Raw genomic sequence first — 18,748 nt, 5'->3', positions numbered from 1 at the left:
CAAGTCTCAGCAAATGTGTGCTATTGTTACAATTGGTCCTCTCAGTTGTTCTCTGGTACAGTAGACTACATTCCAATACGTGTTATACATATGTATAACCTCAGGTGTAACGCTAAAATGGGTAATTTGACCACCCTGTGCTCCTAGGGTGCCAGATGTTAATATAGGCACTCCAATTTCTCATTTGAAATGAATACTGACAGATATACCTTAACAGGGCAATGTCCGAATGTTGGCATTAATGGTAACTTCAGCTGCTATTGGAGGCACACTTCAGTACGGCTACAACCTTGCCATCATGAATGCTCCTACCATTGTAAGATCAGCATCCCCACCATCTTGTGTGTGTGTATCTGTGTCTTTTGTCAATGAAACCCTGTTTTTTCCATTATCGTCTAAGCTCATAGATTAATGTGTGACCAATCTCATACTTTACTTGCAGTTCATTCAGAATTTTGTAAATGAGACATTCCTGGAGCGCTGGAATGTCCAGTTGCAGGATTACCAAGTGACACTGGTTTGGACCTTCATTGTGTCAATATTCTCCCTGGGAGGTTTGGCAGGAGCTCTTATAGGTGGACCTATGGCCATACACTTTGGAAGGTAATGAAAGGCATAATATAGTCAAATCAATGCCATTTGCAAGTTGTGTTGAACAACTTGTTATGGTTGATATACAAACAGTTGTTGAAATGGCAGAACTCTAGTGGTTGCACATGTTTACACACCCACCATGACTCTTAACTATCCATTTATCTCAGTGGAAGGAGACTTAAAGTACAACAATCACAGCTAAACTGTAATAGGCAAAAACAATGTTTGACCAAAACAGTAATTCATTGTTCTGTGGAGGTGAGTCTTCAATCTGCAATCATGCTGTGCAGGCAGCACCATAACACAACAACACAATTACTGTTAAGTTTTCAAAAATCATAACATACCCCTCCACAAAGTAACCATAGAGTCAAGGTCAGAATCAAAATCAGAAAGGGGTTTAATCACCATGAAAATTTGCACAGACAAGGAATTTACTTTGGCAGGAAGGTGCATACATTCAACATATAGGGATCATAAATCTTGAATAGTGGTGTTCAAGACTAACTATACTAATGGTACATGTTTACATGTACAATAAAACCGACTCAGCTAAACAGGATGAACTCTTTTCGGATGATAGATATGGTCTGATCAGTGATGTCTGATCTACAGCAGCCCACATTTGAGTGAAAACATAACAGATAACTGTTCTTTTATTGATCCATCAGGAAGAAAACCTTGCTGTTGAACAACATTTTCCTGATGCTGGGTTCAGTCTTAGCTCTGACAAGTAGAGCTGCCAAATCTTTTGAAATGATCATCCTCTCTCGAGTCTTGATTGGAATCAATGCTGGTACGGAGGGCTGTGTTATATTACCCTTTTGACAGTATCCTTAATGCATTCTCCTTGTGCTCATAAGTATGTCTACTATTGAAGTAGGAGAAAATGTTTGAACAATTACAAATTCCAAGTGTACGTTTCCTCTATGTATGTTTGCAGGGATCAGTATGAATGTACAACCCATGTATTTCGGAGAAAGTGCTCCAAAGCATCTGCGAGGAGCAGTGTCCCTGTCATCAGCTGTCTTTACATCATTTGGCGTGGTTTTGGGACAGGTTGTGGGTCTCCGGTAAACACAGATAACACACACACATAAGTTGTACTGTATTGGAACCCAATAAGCAGTTCCATGCTCAACGGTTGAAATTTGGGATGATGACATCCACGCCTGTCACTTTGCAGGGAGATCTTGGGCAGTGAGCCCCACTGGCAGTACCTCTTAGCCAGTAATGCCATCCCAGGCATAGTTCAGCTTCTGACTTTACCCTGGTTCCCTGAAAGCCCTCGCTATCTCCTCATCGACAAAGGGGACAAGGATGCTTGTATAAATGGTACGTGAGATACTGTAAGCCAGCTCCCTTGTGTTTGGCGAGAAGAAGAAACAGTTAAGTAGAGATTGAGTTGTTTTTTGTGATTCCTCCATGTTAGCTCTGCGGATTCTGCGTGGGTGTGAGGTCCAGCGAAGTGAGCTGGATGAGATCTTGCAGGAACAGGCTGAGGCCAAGGGTTTAAGAGCCAGCCGGCCATGGGAGCTGTTCACTGACCGCAGCGTTCGCTGGCAACTACTGACCATCTTAGCTACAAGCAGCGCCATGCAACTATGTGGCAATGACTCGGTGAGACATGACCGGACCTCATGTAAGGTCCTGTATGATGGTGGCAACTTAAAATCCTTTTAAATGTTGAGTCCCATACTTAATAATTATGGTCCTCCCAAGTAAGGTTACTGCCTGCTAAGTTGTCTCTCTCCTTTAATCATTATTTTCTTAGTGTGGAAGAAAACCCATGGGGATGTAAGTTCCCTACCTCTGAAGCACACCATTGTCTGATTGTAAAAGAGATTGTAAAAGAGATCAGATCAACAATGGCTCAAGTTTCCCCTGGCCGTTTTTTCCATAGCGCAGACATGACAGTAGATGTTCTATCAATATTTCATACTGTGTGCGGACAGCTTCAATTTCAGTGTACCTTTAAAACAATGTGCGCAGTTTGGCTGTTTTAATGCTTTGTTCAGGGAATTATTGGTGATTAGAACCAAATGTTTACACTGTAATTCAAAAAGGTAAACAATATACACATTCTAAAAAAATGCTACAAAATTGCTAAATTGTCGCCTTTATTTCTCAAACTGCCAACTAGAATGTTCAAGTCACTGAAGTGTTTTTTGGTTTGAAACCAGGGATTATTAAAGAAGGCCATTTTCGTCTTGCTTTATAATTTGAATTAAATGTTCGATGTTTTAATTACTGTGGAAAAATGTGTCTCTTCCTCACAGATTTACTTTTATGCCTCCTATGTGTTTCAAGAGGCTGGGATGTCTTCTGAAAAGATCCAATACATCACCATAGGCACTGGCACATGTGAATTTACAGCCTGTATAATGTGTGTGAGTATTCCAGAAGGATGCATGTGGCAGTTATGTAGGTACCTAGAAGGTAGGGAGAGAGGGAGTTTTCTTCTCTAGTTAAGTATTGCAACTGGGCTACTACTAAAATAGCTTCTCTGTAACACAACATCTTGCATTCCAGAGCCAGCTAAAGCTTTTCACTGGCTTACTGTTCGGATTATAATGAATTACATGAATGCGAGGTTGAAGCTGAAAAGTATGTTGTTCAATGTACCTTTCCTCAGAATCTGCTGATTGAGAGGCAGGGCAGAAGATTTTTGTTGATGGGGGGTTACATTTTGATGACAGGCTGGACAGTCATCTTCACAGTAGCACTATCCCTTGAGGTATGCATCCAACTCAAGCCTGTCTTGGGCTTTTTAAATTAATTCAATACATCACTCATCCACTAGGAGTCATAGTTTCTGCATGATACAGGTCTGACTAGGAGGTGTTGGGTGGATGGGTTGGATTCTCAAAAAAAAAACTCCAATAAAAAGCTTCCACTCACCCAGAGATATAAAGTAATACTGTGATTTGGACTGTAATCTTTTATGACATGTTTAATCAATTCAACTTTTCACAACAAACAGCACAAAATACAGTGGATGCCGTACATGAGCATGGCTTGCGTCTTCACTTATATTCTGAGCTTCGGCATGGGACCAGGTATGTCTGAAGTTGTACCACAACGGGGCACAGCTCATACTAGAGATGTGATGATTTATAAGAAATATACCCTAGCATCATACTCAGATAATATTATGTAATACTCAGATTTTCATTTTAATTGCAGTACGACAAATAAGAGTTGTATACCTTATTGTTGCTACCTTCCCAAATTAATTTTCATACATTTTTCAACAAATTTGTCTTTGCCCTCAGCTGGAGTAACTGGGGTCCTCCCTACAGAGATCTTCAGTCAGACCTCCCGGCCCGCAGCCTACATGATAGCTGGTTCTATGATGTGGCTAAACCTCTTCATAATAGGAATGATATTTCCATTCCTAGTGGTTAGTAGCAGCAATAGCAAACAACCAATATACGTATAAGCACAATACACGTTCACACCACACTTATATCTCTTTTTATAACTGCCTTACTCTGTTCTCTCTCTTTAGAGTGAGTTGGGCCAATTCTGCTTTGTCCCCTTTGGAATTGTCTGCTTTCTGTCTGCTCTGTTCGTGGGCTTGGTTCTACCCGAGACCAAGGGAAAGACATTGACAGTCATTGCAAATGAGTTCCACAAACTGAACTACAGAAGCCAGGACAGGCAGATTTTAACTACCACTCAGGGCCAGTACCAACTAGGTGAAATGTGCAGGTCCACTGCCTTATAATTTTGCTTTCAGCACAGCCTGACAAGTAGGTGAATCAGATTGTATCATCAAAGTTACCTCGAAATGTCAGAAGTTCCTAACAAAATGTGAACATCTAGAGTTTGAGGAATTATTTAGATGAATCCAAAGTGTAATTTTTTTATCTCTTATTTTAAACAGATTGTTGTTTGTTTCAATTTGATGTGGTAAAATAAACAATCTTGAATATATATGACTTCTACTATTGATTTCTATGTTTCATCCTATAGCCAAATAGTTTGAAACCACAACTATGTTTTTACACACTCAAAGTAATAGTGACAGACATTCAACATTTTACTTTATACACGTGCATTAAAAGCACTGGCAGAATTTCACAAAATCTAAAAAAAAAGAAAAACAAATTGTTATAGATTCATAAATTCCTAACCAGATTGTGACCACAGTGTCCTGAAAATTTGCATCCCTTAATAGTCTTGGAAAGATCATCTATAATGTTCCTGTTCCTTTTGGGGTTTTTCAACATCATACAATGTCATCATATTCAATGAAACTGGCTAAGAAATGTTTGTTGGGATGATCATATGAACGAAGCCATTTCCTGGAGGTTGGTTGACATGTATTGGAAAAATAAGAATGTGTATACTTTTGTACGTTCATTTACAACATTGTAATTCCTCTAAATATCCATAATTCAAAGACAAAACATTTAATAAAATGTAGGCCTATTCATAAACATAAACATACAATCGGACCATGGTCCGTTTTCTTTGAAAGTCTGGTTCGTTTGGAGAGGTGAGAGCATTCGAACTCAACATGCCTGCGGATTAACAACCGAACCATGGTCCCTTTAACAGACGGGACTCGGTCCGGTTCCAAGTGAACCATATCGGTTTGCTTTAGGTGTGAACGTAATCGTTTACTCTTATTTATTATTTTGTGATTTACTGATATAAAGGGTCATTATTGCACAGTGGACCAATATCGGTTGAAAGTAAAAAATAAATTTAAAAAACGTAGGCAGCAATAGATAAAAGTGCATGATGTTCTATGGAAAAGTGGTAGCTCGTCGGACGAAAGAAAATAATTCCAATGCTTGTTGGATATAATATGACCTGGATATACTGGGTAAAAGACCAACGAGCAACCCAAACTACGTGCTCGTGTAAAAACAAATCATAAAATTAAATATATTACAATCGCAAAACACTGCGGTTGCTCCATTGTTGTTCGTGACAAGGAAGTGATTTTCCCTCACACATTTTCTGTGCAATAGATTAACCATCTGTACGACAGCGTGTTATTGTTTTTTACAAACGTCATAGTTTTTTTTACAAACGTCGTTATTTTTTACAAACGTTGCATCACTTAAAACAGGACCGTGTGAACACTAACCGGACCTAATGAAAAATGCAACCAAGTAGCAACTCATCCACAAATTCGAACCAAGCAAACGGACTAATAGGTGTGAAAGCACCCTAATATTAATCGCCCCCTTCTCAATAAAGACAGGACACACATGCAAAAAAAGGGGAAAATAAATGATCTACATGTCAAATTTGTACTACCTTGTGCTATTTGATTAACCTGATTCACCAGATGGTTTGTAACACATCTGGGATGTCGTTATTGGAAACGGCCGGTACAAAATACATGACAGGTGATTTGATGAACTATCTGTCTATCAACTTCAACCACAACCACAGCTGCCAGTAGTTCTTTAAAATATGTTGATTGGTCCAAACCTCTCTGGTTAGGGCACAAATGGAGAAGGTTGGAGGATAATGGATGGAGGTTGGAGGATAATGGATGAAGGTTGGCCAGACAGATTCTCACGTGGTTGTGATCCCGCAAATCCAGCTGTCTCGCAAGCTTACTATTGGATGCACCAACAAAACAATGGGTAAGTCATTCTTGTTCAGACAAGAAACCCCTATCACCCTCCCACAAGCTAAACTATGGGAAATAATTTACAAGCGATGGACATGATGCTGTCATTGCAAGTAATAACCAGATAAGATCCAGTTTGGCCCAGGTTCCATTCCGTTGTCTGTACATATTGTTAACTTATTCTGCACTAATGGTTTAAATGACCAACCCAGGCTAACTGATGTTTGGTCATCGGTGGAGATATAATGGCCCTTTATGTTGTGTGCATCCTCCTCATCCAAAGCTACAGGTGGGTCCACAGCACGCTTGTTCTCCTGTGCCAGTCAGCAGCCAGGGAGACACTGCAAACATGAAAGACACTCTGAAAGAATTGGTAAGAAGGACACATAATGACCATCATCAACACTGTCACTTGTGTCAGGTTCATTTAAAAACTCAATGTGTCGATACGTTTGAAAAACAGTTGATGTGTTCTTTCCATTTCTATAGGTGCAGTATTGGAGGCTTTACCTGTTAATGTTAGTCTTGGGAATTGGGGGATCATTTCAGTATGGGATCCAAGTTTCCATCATGGCATCCCCGGCACAGGTTAGTCGATGGCATGACATTTAGACATTTAGCAGACACTCTTATCCAGAGCGGCATGAGGTTATGCAAGTATGTCTCAGTGAGTGTATACTGAAATTGTCTTTCAAAACAAAGACACCTACTTTTTAGGTTAATAATGAAATCTATGAACATACTGAAAGCAACAACTGAAATATTGCAAGTTTGTGATTAACTTGGATTCTGACCTTTGTGAAATGAGAAAGAAACGCATGCTGGTCAACCAACATGTGTTTTTTGTTGGAAAGTTAATTCATAGAATGCCATAAATCCCCTTTCTTGGTGAGAGAATATTCTCAGTTCTCCAAATATTACTTATTCCTTTCCTTTTAACTCATGACTTACCAGTACAGTCCTACTGGCCTGTGATTAATGTAGCCTACCTGAATGTGATTCTGTGAAAGCCTTGGTAGGAGTGACATAATAATAAACAAATAGAAATAAAAGCATGTTTTAACTGTACATCTTAGTATGCTAAAGAAAGGCACATCTCTCTGTCTGCAGCATATCCAAGGTTTTGTGAACCAAACATGGCTGGGGCGGTATGAGGTTCCAGTGGAGGATTCCACCAACATGCTCATCTGGTCCTTCATTGTGTCTGTGTTCAGTTTGGGTGGATGGTTTGGAGCTATACACAGTGGCAGCCTTCCCGCTGTCCATGGCAGGTGCAGCGAGATACAAACACACAAATATTACACCCCCAACCCACAGTAATAATACACACACGCGGTTACACATGTGTTTATACATGCTTTCACACACACACACACACACACACACACACACACACACACACACACACACACACACACATATAAAGTCTATAATCATCTCAGCAGTGTATGATGTCAAATTTATTTTGTAGGAAGAAAGCCCTGTTAATTAACAATGTGGTGGGCATTGTAGCAGCTCTTGTTATGGTCTTCAGTCCCATGGCCAAGTCTTTTGAGATGATCCTGCTGGGCAGATTTCTCTACGGATATAATGCTGGTGAGTGTTATGTTTTTGTGTATAAATGTATGCATATATGTGTTTGTTTCCACTGGTTTGTGCGAGGTTCTAACATTTACAGCATCAAACTCCCCAATTTGTCATCAGGTTCTTTGTTTGTGAAAGCTTATGTCTCTGGCTGTCTTCCTCTTAACTTAGGCCTTGGGCTGAGTGTAAACTTGATGTATTTGGGCGAGAGCTCTCCCAAGAAAATGAGAGGATTCATGAGCCTCACTTGCTCCATCTTCATTGGACTTGGGAAGATTATAGGCCAAATTTTAGGCATCAGGTCAGTATGTCCGAGTCAGAATTATAAAAAGGTTAAACTACATATGATTACTTAATTAATGATTGACTAATTACCGCAGACACGATGAAGGACCAGATGATTTTGCTTAACTGATATTGACAGCAGCGATGTTGTCCCCAACTCCTCCTCTTCATCATTTTTGCAGGGAGTTGTTAGGGAGAGATGACACGTGGCCATTTCTGCTTGGCCTTTGTGGCCTGCCTGCTGTCCTTCAACTTCTGGCCCTGCCTTTCTTTCCTGAAGCACCTCGATACCTCTATATTGACAAAGATGACACTGAGGGCTGCAAAAGAGGTATGTGAACAAGGCCTTTCATTGCAAAAATGTATCTAGCTCTATGTGTACGTTAAATTTATATGTGTGTGTGTGTGTACAGTACCAGTTTTATATATGTGTGTGTGTACAGTACCAGTCAAAAGTTTGGACTAATGTGTCCTGTGTCCAAACCTTTGACTGGTACTGTATGTGTGTTTAAGCCTTACAGTGGTTATGGCAGGAGGATGACCTGAAACTTGAGTTAGATGACATGGATAAGGAAAGAGAGAGCTCCCAGGGTCAGAAGACTAAGACAGTACTGGACGTGCTGCGATCCCGCTGTGTAAGATGGCAGACGTTGGCTCTAATTTTCCCTTGTGCTGGCGTTCAGTTCTGTGGAGTTAATGCTGTGAGTCAACTTTTTCCACCGTTAATATAAAGTTTCCACTGAAGTAATAATGAATTCCTTCGTCGTTAGTAAACATATGTCCCCCCTCTTCTCTCCTGTCTTCCTGTCTATTAGCTGTATTTCTATTGTTTTGACATTTTCCGTGAAGCTGGAGTCGCAGAGGATAAAATGCAGTACCTGTCCATTGGCATTGGGGCAACAGAGCTCATTACCGTATGTTTCTGTGTGAGTACTGCAACAGGACACACATTAGGACAGAAGTAAAACTAGTGGGAATCATACATTGAGGCATGAGACATTCACGTGAACTGTCCCACCTGTAAATAAAAAGCCAAAGTATTGCACTGTAGATCTGCCTTGTAATGAAAGAGGAATGTTGTCTCTCAGTCCCTGTTGATAGACCGTGCTGGCAGGAAGAATCTGATGGGTTATGGGTACCTGTTGATGGGGACCATCATGTCTGTGCTGATTGCCATGCTGTATTTCAAGGTACGCTGTACCTCTTTAATTTTCATATGCTGCTTGTTCATTAAACATACTACATTTACATTTATTCATTTAGCAGACGCTTTTATCCAAAGCGACTTCCAAGAGAGAGCTTTACAAAAGAGCATAGGTCACTGAACATAACGAGATTGTCCCAAACATTGCAAGTAGCCAAAACATAAAGCATACATTGTGAAAAAGCTAAACAAGTGCCAAAAGGGAAGACCCATAAGAGCACGCAGTTATACAAGTTACAAATTAAAACAACATGAACCACAAAAGTGCAGGACTGTACCTGTAGGAGAACAATCAACAGTAACATATTTCACAGCGAGTACAAGACTTAGCTTCATTATATCTAACCTAAAAGAGCAATATATATGAGCAAACATATATGAGAAGAACTACAGCTTTGTTTTCTCCTCAGGATCTATATTTCTGGATGCCATATATAAACATCACCCTTATCTTCGCAGTCATCTGTGTGTATGGACTGGGGCCTTGTAAGTTTCATGGACATACCAGAATCCACATAGGCTTGTATTCACTGGATTAGAGTGTATAGTTCATACGTGTAGTGCTTGTGCGGTCCACGCACACTGTCATGAAACTCTTGCTTTTTAGGTGGAGTGGCTATGGCTCTTCCGGCTGACCTCTTTCTGCAGGCTTGGCGTCCCTCCGCTTATGTGATCAGCGGCACTGTCAACTGGCTGGGCCTGTTCCTCATCGGCATGTCCTTTCCCTACATAGTGGTGAGAATCAGCCATACACTCAACATATGGTTAGCTGTGATAGCTCATTTGTTTTATGTTTTTCTTCTTACATTTGTTAACGAAACATTAGATCCATAGCTCACTGTCACACAACTAATTTCGTTATTTTTTTGGCTCACACAGGATGGTATGGGAGAGTTCTGTTTCCTGATCTTTGTGGTCTACTGCATTTCCAGTGCAGCATTCATGCTATATTTCATCCCCGAAACCACTAAGAAAACTGTGATGGAGATTACAGAAGACTTTAACAAACTGAACTACAAAAACAGGAAATCTGACACAGAAAAGGCTAACTTTGGTTTTGTAACAAAATTCTGAAAATGTGTATAATTTTAAATTCTGAAAGCCCACATCACACACCGTTTAATTTGTCATTTAAATAGCTTTATCTTTGAGATGCTTGTCCTTAATTGATCTTATAACTATTCTTCTTCTGATCTTATAATGTTTAAAAATGAAGTCAGCAAGGTTTACTATCATAAACAACCAAAAGCTTTTTCGAAACTTGAAAGTTTTGAGCATGATTGGAAATAAACAAAAGTACTAAATATTACTGTCATTTGTTATTGTGTCCAGTTTCAAGGTGAATTTCACTTATATCCACAGAACAATACAACCACAAATAGTATAATTAACAGAACTGAATAAGAGTTTCAAATAAATGTTTATTTAATCGCTCACCTCTGTAGCAATTGGAGACAACAGACTCAAAAACTGAGTACAAAAACAAACATCTATAGAAAAGTATGCTTATATTGAAATATGTCCAAAGATTTTATAACAAAACATGTAACTCACATGTTTAAAGAACAATCTTGCAGAATACAATGATAAAATACAGAGTTAACATACTGTACATCTTGTGTATGCATGTTTTTATACAAAAGTGTCAATGCAAGTCACTCCGTGTATGATTTACCTTTTAAAAAAGAGGTCCTTTTTAATCCACTGCTGTGCACTATCAGTATTTGGAAGGCACTTTGCAACAGACCAAAATAACATGATAAAACAGTAAGAGTATCTACAAAATCACACACAAAACACATCCCATACACCAAGTACCAACATGGGTGAGAAACAACACCACCAGACAGCCAGTATATATAAACAGTGAGCCATTCCATTGTGCCACAACTACCGACTGTAGCAAAAGAGCATATTTCTAAACGTCTCTCACTCATCCAATAAATAACATAAAATAAGTCTGGGGCTGACTTGTTTTCCATCCACAGTGAGAATGCAAGTGCATCACTATTATGGAGGAGCTCAAAGTAGGGTACTAATGGCCTAGGCAGACTGATTGGTCAAGCCACGAGTTATGCTACAGGTAGCGTAAGGACTACCAGAGCAAGGTGACAGTGTTTATAATGAACAGTGATACTACTGTCACCCTCCAGTGGACAACATTCCATCCCAAATCAAACCCACATAATCATACTAGAACAGAGTATATAACACTGTTCACTGGGTGTGCAGTGTGGTTACTTTCAAATAAGCAAAATCTACATCCAATTACATAATGGACAAGGAAAAAACATTAACCTATGTACAGGCTCCCTATTTGATCATATACATGTATAGTGTATGCAATGTACACTTGTTACAATCACAACAATAGAACTATAAATAAAAAAAGGAATGTAAGGAGCTTGATCAATCAACTGAATTTGATGTTATAAGACAATAAAAGCATATCAGAGAGAATAAAACGCAGACAAAATTAGCACGCTCGTTTACACTTGTTATACTGACAGTTAGGCCTCCTGCTTCTAACATAACTTAGAAAAATTTGCTATATCAGCAGACTAAATCAACATTTCAATAAACAATAAAAAAAGTTGCACAAAGCAAACAGGGCAATGAATAAGTTAATAAAATATACTCTACATTTCTCAATTTCAATAGTCAAACCTGAATTTGGTCCCTGTTTATAATGCAGAATTGATTTCACATTACGTGACCACAAACAAACTTATCTTAGAATTCCAGAACATTCTCAAATCGCTTGAGGCAATGGGCATAATCCTTAGTTTTTTATTTTTGTGTGTGTGTGTGTCTGTGTCTGTGTGTGGGGGGCTGAATTGGCTTTGCTGCAGTGTAGTTAGGGATTCATCTCAAGCCTTGAGCAGTCAGGTGCTATGAAGGGAAGACGGGGCCACAACTGCAAGATTTGATATGATTGTTTTAAATAAGTTTTTTCAAAAGCTTGGTAGCAAAGGATTATTGGTAAGTCTTATTGTCTGCTAATTACATAGTCTCTTTAGTTGACAATGCTTTTAGCAACATCCTTATTTGTCAAGTAGATAACATGGGTTTTTGGTAATGAATTGAAAGGGCTCGATTATACATTACAGAGAGTAAAGTCATTAATTAGACTGAGCAAAGCAAATATGGGTATAACTTCGTAGATAAATCAATGATGTTGCTTAATGTAAAGAAAATGTATTTACAATTTCGCTCCAAGATGGTAAATATCAACAAATTATAGCCCATAATACAGAGACATGACAAAATATTATGAATATCTGAACAGCAGAGTAGTCTTCCAAGAAAGTCTAGTTAAGCTGAGATGCTGAATGCCAGGTGACTGATCAAATCTAGCCCTCATCTGGAGAAAGGCAGTTCGGACAGACTCATCAGCACTAGAGTCACTTTTCCCCAAGGCCAATCCCACTGTGGCCTGCCTCAGAGTCCACCAGCGAGGAGGCAAAAGCAGACTGTACTATCTGAAAGCCAAAAGACTCCAACAGCGACATGTTCTGTTGAGGGGAAAAGGGTGAGCTTAGGGAGGGGGCAAGATCCCCTAACCCCGACGCTGTACTGCTATGGCCTTTCGGAGCCTTGTGAACCCTGTGTTGGTGCTTGTTGAGGTAGGACTTGGTACGGAAAGCCTGGCCACAGTCGCTGCAAGGGAATTTTTTCTCCAGATCTGTCTTGACTTTGGTGCTCCCCGGTGATGTCACAGCACCAGCAGAGGCTCCGTTGCACGCCAGAGGCGTCATCCCCTGTTCCTCACCGTCAGGCTTGTGTGGAGACTTGAGCTCGTCCCCGTTCGACAGCTCCCCAAAAGAAGGGTCTGACTCTTCAGATTCCTGATGGGGGCACTTCCCAACATTCTCCTGCCCGTCTGAGGAAAACACATGGTGGGGTGGGGGTTTGTGGAGAGCAGGAGGAAGAGAGACCAAGAGGAGGCGGCCAGGAAAAGACAGAAAGACAGATGAGGGTAGGGCATAAAAACGGGGAAGAGAGAAAACTCTAATTAGTAATTACACACAATTCAACATATTGCTCCTCACTCAGTAGAAGTACTCCAGTTGGCCACCACCTGCAACGATATAAACTGAAATTATTATGCAAAGTTAAGTGTTCCATGTTGAAAAGAAAAGTGATGCATCCAGAGAAATCTCCAAAAGATTGGTCCCAGAACTCCTTTATCAGTGAGGGATGGAAAGAGTATCATTCCTTTAAATATAGCTCTACAAGGACAATAACAAAACAACTTATTTCTTACACCATACATATCAAAATGACTTGAAACCAGATTACACATGTAGCTTACATCTTAAGACACAGAGACAAGCCACTAAATTACAGCCAACTTTTTGCAACAACATGCTCTCTTAGTATGTTGATTCCAGTCATCTCCTTGCCCATGCACTCCTAGTGGCTGGATACTTCTCGCCCAAATCCTTCCAGCAGCATGGCTAGTATCGTGCTCAACCAATCAATAGGGTGTTTCAGAGCTCAGCTCCCACCCGCCCTCCTGCTGGCCCATACTGACCTGCAAGAGGCCCGTGGAAAGGGAAGCCAGGCGCCCCGCCAGAGCGACACTCCCAGAAATATGGCGCACCCCCTGATTTTCCCAAGAGCAGCTCAGGCTGCAGGCTCAAGGTAGGGGGGCAGGGCTGGGAGAGAACTGGGGGTCCAGAAAACCCTCGAAAGCGACCTTCTGCCTCAGGGAAGGTGACCAGCAGCCGGCGAGTAGTGCACAGGTCTACACAAAACACCCGCCCCCGAGACAGATGTGGAGGACAGAAATAACAGGAAAGGCCACAGAAACTATACAGTCAACAGTTGTTGTTACCATGACATCAGATCTGAGCTACACCATTTACTGTCAGTGGGCAAACCTAAGCTACGCAGGTTTGCAGTACTTCTCTTAAAATAGAAACTGACTAAATAACCATAAGGGAAAAAAACTCAGTGAATGAAACTTTTTCCTCTATTACTTGCCAAGCCAGCAGTACCTTGTGGGAGGTATACTATATAGTGCTTGGGTTGCTAATTGTTTTTGTTTTTTGCAATTCGTCTGTGATAAGTTAATCCTAATAATTTGCAGTGCCTTTAAAGCCACCAACCAGTTTATTGGGCACTTATTTTGTTTATCACACTTCTTTGCTTCCCCAACATTGTGCATGTCTCCAGAACGCTCTTCTCCATTTCAAATGGAAACTGTGTGGTATTGCATTTCAGAGTGATGCTGAGCTCGATCTGAAGTGCTGCATCAATGCACTTCTTAGACTGATTCACAAATAGGTAGACAGTACAAGGTAAATGAGCCTACTAGCCAGAGGTTGCTGGTTTTCATGGCAATAATATACATGAAAAAGCTCCATTGAATCCAGGTTGTTGTGTACATTCAACTGATACACAGCTGTTCATGCAACAGAGCGTACCAGTGGCCACCATGTGAGAAACATAACAGGAAGCAGCAGACAGCATTCACCATGTTGTCATGCCAAACAACTACTATGGCAAAACAGATCCAACACAAAAAAAGATCCCAAAACAATGCAAGTATGCTAAAACACATTTCTATAAGTTTTTTCCTCAAGATTGATAGATTTTTCCAAAGATATGGCAATATTTTGAAAATAATCTGCATCCAACAGCGACACTTTGGGTAAATCCAACCCAAGCTTTGTTTTGTCATTATTTAGGAAAAGAGATGGAGAAGTCAGATTAGAGGATGAAATATAGGGATCATCAGGTATTTTCTATTTCACAAAACAGCCCATGTATGCGGGCTGTTTTGTGAATAAGGAAAGTCAACGTAGCATCTTATCTTAACCATTAAACACAATTCCTTCCAGAACTGTTTCTCCTTCCCTTATTGGGCATGAATCACAGATGACATGCATTGACATTTAAGTAGAGGTTGACACTACACCTGCTAGCCTCATCTACAGACCACAAGTGCCGCTGTTTGGTGCTTCCTTTATGAAGAAGTCCTGTTAGCTCATGGAAAGACAGACAGCAAATGGATCCATTTAGATAAAGCGTAATGGTTACCGGACATGCAAAAGCATGTGAGAGTGTGCCTATTTTATGTATGCTTTTGGTAGAGCTTTGGAATGGCTATAGGGGATGCAACACCTCCAGGCAGCAGATGATAAAAGGCAAGAGACACGAATGCTGAAGACAGGGTGGGCGGCTGCTTGCCTTCCACTGCGCACTGGCGTCCTGTGTGGTAAGGAGCGCCGTTGTGTATCGGCGGTTCCCCCCGCGGCTCAGGGAAGCTGTGTGCTGTGGCAGCGGGGAGGAGAGGTGAGCCATGGTGCGTTTTTACGTGCACCTTAAGGTAGGATGCTGTGGAGAAACCTAGGTCCAGGAAAAGAACACACAACAAAAGGCAATTGCAGACCTATACACCGCTGGATATGAACGCGAGAGCATTCAGCCTTCTGAATCCCAGATTGACCACAGATCAATGGTACATAACCTACATAAACTTTTGTAGAGTTCCCACGAGTTTTGGCAATTTTTTTATGACTGAAATGTATGTTGTCTGGTTCCGGTCCTTACATACCATTTCTCATATTTGTCCATATGTAGGCATGTATCCTTGACGCAGCCCTTACCTGCAGTACTAGTTTGCCATTATAAGGCAGGATAGGCAAGTTTTGCAAACCTAGCAATTTTTGTATTTTGGAGTAGGTGGCATGCAACAAAAACCCTGTTCTGTATCAGTCTGAATTAAATAATGAGCTGGTAACTGTATTCCAGGGATACTAAACGAAAAAAGATACAAGAGACCGGTTGGTACAACAGCCTCCTCACAGGTGTAAGGTGTACTCTTCAGGTAAAAAAAGTCTGCCTCAAATGTCTCATTTTCAACAAAAGTTTTAGAACTCAAAAGTCTGAATATTTGGGGCCTTTCTACAACCCCTTCAGACAAACCGTTTGGCATTGGATAAAAAAATATGGGTTAGTAATACTAATGGCACGCAATTAATAAAAACACATGAACAAATTGTTGGCAATGTCAAGACATCACTGAATACCATCTTAACAGACATTCGCCAGAGACAAGTCATGGCACCTAAATGAAGTGGCTGATGTAAATTAGGCTTTACCTTTGTTGCATATGCCACAGTAATTGTGAGTTCCTTCACTGTGTTTCTTGAGGTGGTCGGTCATATATGCAGCCCGGAGGAATTTGCCACAAATCTGGCAGGGGATCTTGTCCTCGTGGCATGCCAGGTGGGATCTCAGTCGGTCTCTCGTGGCAAAGGAGGCATTACAGATCTGGAGAGGAAAAAAAAGGCACGAAAAAAAGGTGGATTTCATAAGTTTTTTTAGACATGCATTGCAAGACACTGTACAAAGCACAGCTGTGATCATTCAGACAATGGCCCATCAGAAGCCTGCATCTAGACCTTCTAGAAATGTATCAGACATGAACTGTCAATAGTTTAGACAGAGGCCTAATGCCAAAATTGCTACCCAAGAGATCACATTTCCAGAGAGAATCTTAATAGTCTTACCTGGCACTTGTGGGGTCTCTCTGTTGTGTGAACTTGTTTGATGTGTCCATTCAGATGGTCTGGCCTAAATATAGCAAAACAGAAACTATTACCATACTGACACAACCGAGTGAATTGCATGGATCTGGTTGCAAGAAACATCGAAGTTGCCGATAACTGATCATGTCCTTTCTGGTATTCTATCCAAATATGAACTTACCTTGAAAACCCTTTTCCACAGCTTTGACACACGTAAGGTTTGCCAACGGAGCCATCGTGTGACCTCACATGGTATGACATTCTGTCCTTGCGTTTGAAACGAAGGCCGCATACATGACACGCGTATGGCTTTTCTCCGGAGTGAGAAAGCTTGTGTCGGTTCAGGTGGTAAACGTCACGAAAAACTTTACCACAAATGTCACAACCAACGTGACGTCTCGTCCTTTCACGTTTACGACTGTTATCTTCGATGCCGTGCATGGATATGCCATTTTCCAACAGACCTGGTTGTGATTGAGATATCAACATAGGGCCGTCTGCAGTGGGTAAGGTATCGCTGCTACTGTTTACACCGCCGGTGGATGCTCCATGCTGTGCTTCGTGGTTTCTTAAGCGTGTCGCCTCTGTAAATGCTTTCCCACAAATTCTACAAGGAAATAACCCATTGTCTTTAGGGGTGCTGTGATTAAAATGTATAGGCTCCATGACTGTCCCTTTTTTTGGCCGCCCTCTGCCTCGTTTCGATCCAGGCGAGACATCCTCTAGAAAATGATTCCCCGTCATCTCTGATGATGGAGACACTGGCATTCGACCGGCAGGGTGCAAAACTGGCATTGTTGACGAAGGGCTACCGACCAGAGACGTGTCACTGTTTCCATCCAAGTTGTGCGTTTGTCCAATATTAGAAAACATTGAGCCATTTGATAACATTACAGTACCATTTGGCATTTCCTGTTGAGTCGCTTGGAAGCCCAAATCCGGGGCTCCTGAAGGGAACAAGCTGGAGTCCCCTCCTCGTGAAGGTGGAACAAGAATTTGTACATTAGACTGTTTTATTACCTCCTGACATATCTCGATGACTGATCGCATTAACAGAAACTTGGCTGCTGTCATCAACTCGGGGAAGCATTCCAGGCGTACCACAATCTTCGAAGTGTAAGCAAAGTCTAGAATGTCTTTAAAAACTTTAGGGCTTATGGTATGCATTTCAAGCTCCTTTGCCTCGCTGTCGCCCTCTGTTTGACAGCTAAAGACCGATTCGAAGTACTCGCTACACGCGGCCAGTACCGCCTTGTGGGCAGGAAAGCTCTCTTCACCGACGCGCAAGATCACATCGCAAAACCTGCCTCCATCTTTCCTCTGAATGTTGAGGTTGTGTAGCATCTCCGCGCTATGCTTGCTCACCTGGTAGGTGTAGGAAGAATTCCAAGACTGTTCCACTATTTTCTCCATGCCAAATTCATTCAATAGTTATGTTTGCAACAAGGGGTGGAGAAAGGAACGAATGTTTTGAACTCTTTGGGGGTAAATTAAATATAAAAAATTTACCAACGAAAACCACCCCTCCTTTCTCCTTAGCATCTAAAATGTTAGCAGCACCAGGGAAAAATGGCAGCCCCCAGCTTCCTGTGAACTTTGACCTTTTATTCTGAGGGGGAGGGGGGGTCTCTTTCCAGAAACATGTCAACGTCACACTTTTTCTCATGTATATTGTATTGAAAAAACGTGTCAATTATACTTGACGGCTCTCGATCCCGTCGATACACAAAAATATAGTATACATTTCTCCTTCCTGTTTTGCCGTTGTCGCCCCCACCCCCTCTAAACAACCCCCTCCCCCCAATGACAGACGAACAAGCTTCCCTGTATGGTCAAACAGATAACGACACACAAGCGCGCATGTTGAAATCGAAATGGATACTCTTCGTGGCAGTTTAATAGCTTACACACAACACTTTTGCCCCTGTGAAATGTGCTTTT

At 41.2% G+C, this 18,748-nt stretch overlaps 3 protein-coding genes across 4 annotated transcripts; 2 read left to right on the top strand and 1 right to left on the bottom strand.

The window, feature by feature from the left end:
- Positions 1–229: 229 nt before the first annotated feature.
- LOC146272618 (solute carrier family 2, facilitated glucose transporter member 11-like) lies at positions 230–4,399 on the top strand. The gene is made up of 11 exons (XM_084705312.1): positions 230–316; positions 443–603; positions 1,266–1,390; positions 1,538–1,667; positions 1,781–1,929; positions 2,027–2,214; positions 2,874–2,984; positions 3,230–3,331; positions 3,578–3,653; positions 3,870–3,997; positions 4,106–4,399. Exons 1-11 carry the CDS (start codon positions 230–232, stop codon positions 4,322–4,324), a joined length of 1,476 nt encoding a protein of 491 aa, XP_084561438.1. The 3' UTR covers positions 4,325–4,399.
- A 1,883-nt stretch (positions 4,400–6,282) lies between these two features.
- On the top strand, positions 6,283–10,426 carry LOC146272617 (solute carrier family 2, facilitated glucose transporter member 11-like). The gene is made up of 13 exons (XM_084705657.1): positions 6,283–6,306; positions 6,477–6,566; positions 6,683–6,781; positions 7,304–7,464; positions 7,665–7,789; positions 7,949–8,078; positions 8,245–8,393; positions 8,576–8,763; positions 8,878–8,988; positions 9,151–9,252; positions 9,677–9,752; positions 9,874–10,001; positions 10,146–10,426. The coding sequence occupies exons 1-13, from the start codon at positions 6,283–6,285 to the stop codon at positions 10,338–10,340; spliced, it is 1,578 nt and encodes a 525-aa protein (XP_084561783.1). The 3' UTR covers positions 10,341–10,426.
- Positions 10,427–10,669: 243 nt separating this feature from the next.
- On the bottom strand, positions 10,670–18,382 carry patz1 (POZ/BTB and AT hook containing zinc finger 1). 2 transcript variants are annotated; one of them, XM_084704835.1, is made up of 6 exons: positions 16,989–18,382; positions 16,790–16,853; positions 16,379–16,550; positions 15,465–15,623; positions 13,804–14,016; positions 10,670–13,149 (listed from the first exon to the last, which is right to left on the bottom strand). In XM_084704835.1, exons 1-6 carry the CDS (start codon positions 18,218–18,220, stop codon positions 12,671–12,673), a joined length of 2,319 nt encoding a protein of 772 aa, XP_084560961.1. In that variant the 5' UTR covers positions 18,221–18,382; the 3' UTR covers positions 10,670–12,670. The 2 variants fall into 2 exon arrangements, with proteins under 2 accessions (XP_084560961.1, XP_084560962.1); XM_084704836.1 differs by lacking the exons at positions 13,804–14,016; positions 15,465–15,623.
- Positions 18,383–18,748: the final 366 nt, after the last annotated feature.

Source organism: Hypomesus nipponensis, chromosome 9 (genome assembly GCF_054491055.1).
Source record: "Hypomesus nipponensis isolate SF chromosome 9, ASM5449105v1, whole genome shotgun sequence".
NCBI classification, from domain to species: Eukaryota; Metazoa; Chordata; class Actinopteri; order Osmeriformes; family Osmeridae; genus Hypomesus; species Hypomesus nipponensis.
Note: the sequence above shows the minus strand (reverse complement) of the source record. Positions and strands in the feature narration are given on the sequence as shown.

Bases quoted from the DNA above. Each gene is read 5' to 3' on its own strand.
- patz1 (XM_084704835.1), bottom strand. From the start codon at position 18,220: ATGGAGAAAATAGTGGAACAGTCTTGGAATTCTTCCTACACCTACCAG. The intron at 16,551-16,789 runs GTAAGACTATTA...TTTCCTCTCCAG, and splicing joins AGAGACCCCACAAGTGCCAG to ATCTGTAATGCCTCCTTTGC. The intron at 13,150-13,803 runs GTCAGTATGGGC...TGTTTTCCTCAG, and splicing joins TTTCCACGGGCCTCTTGCAG to ACGGGCAGGAGAATGTTGGG.
- LOC146272618 (XM_084705312.1), top strand. From the start codon at position 230: ATGTTGGCATTAATGGTAACTTCAGCTGCTATTGGAGGCACACTTCAG. The intron at 1,391-1,537 runs GTACGGAGGGCT...GTATGTTTGCAG, and splicing joins CTTGATTGGAATCAATGCTG to GGATCAGTATGAATGTACAA. The intron at 3,332-3,577 runs GTATGCATCCAA...CACAACAAACAG, and splicing joins CAGTAGCACTATCCCTTGAG to CACAAAATACAGTGGATGCC.
- LOC146272617 (XM_084705657.1), top strand. From the start codon at position 6,283: ATGGACATGATGCTGTCATTGCAA. The intron at 7,790-7,948 runs GTGAGTGTTATG...CTCTTAACTTAG, and splicing joins TCTCTACGGATATAATGCTG to GCCTTGGGCTGAGTGTAAAC. The intron at 8,394-8,575 runs GTATGTGAACAA...TGTGTGTTTAAG, and splicing joins CACTGAGGGCTGCAAAAGAG to CCTTACAGTGGTTATGGCAG.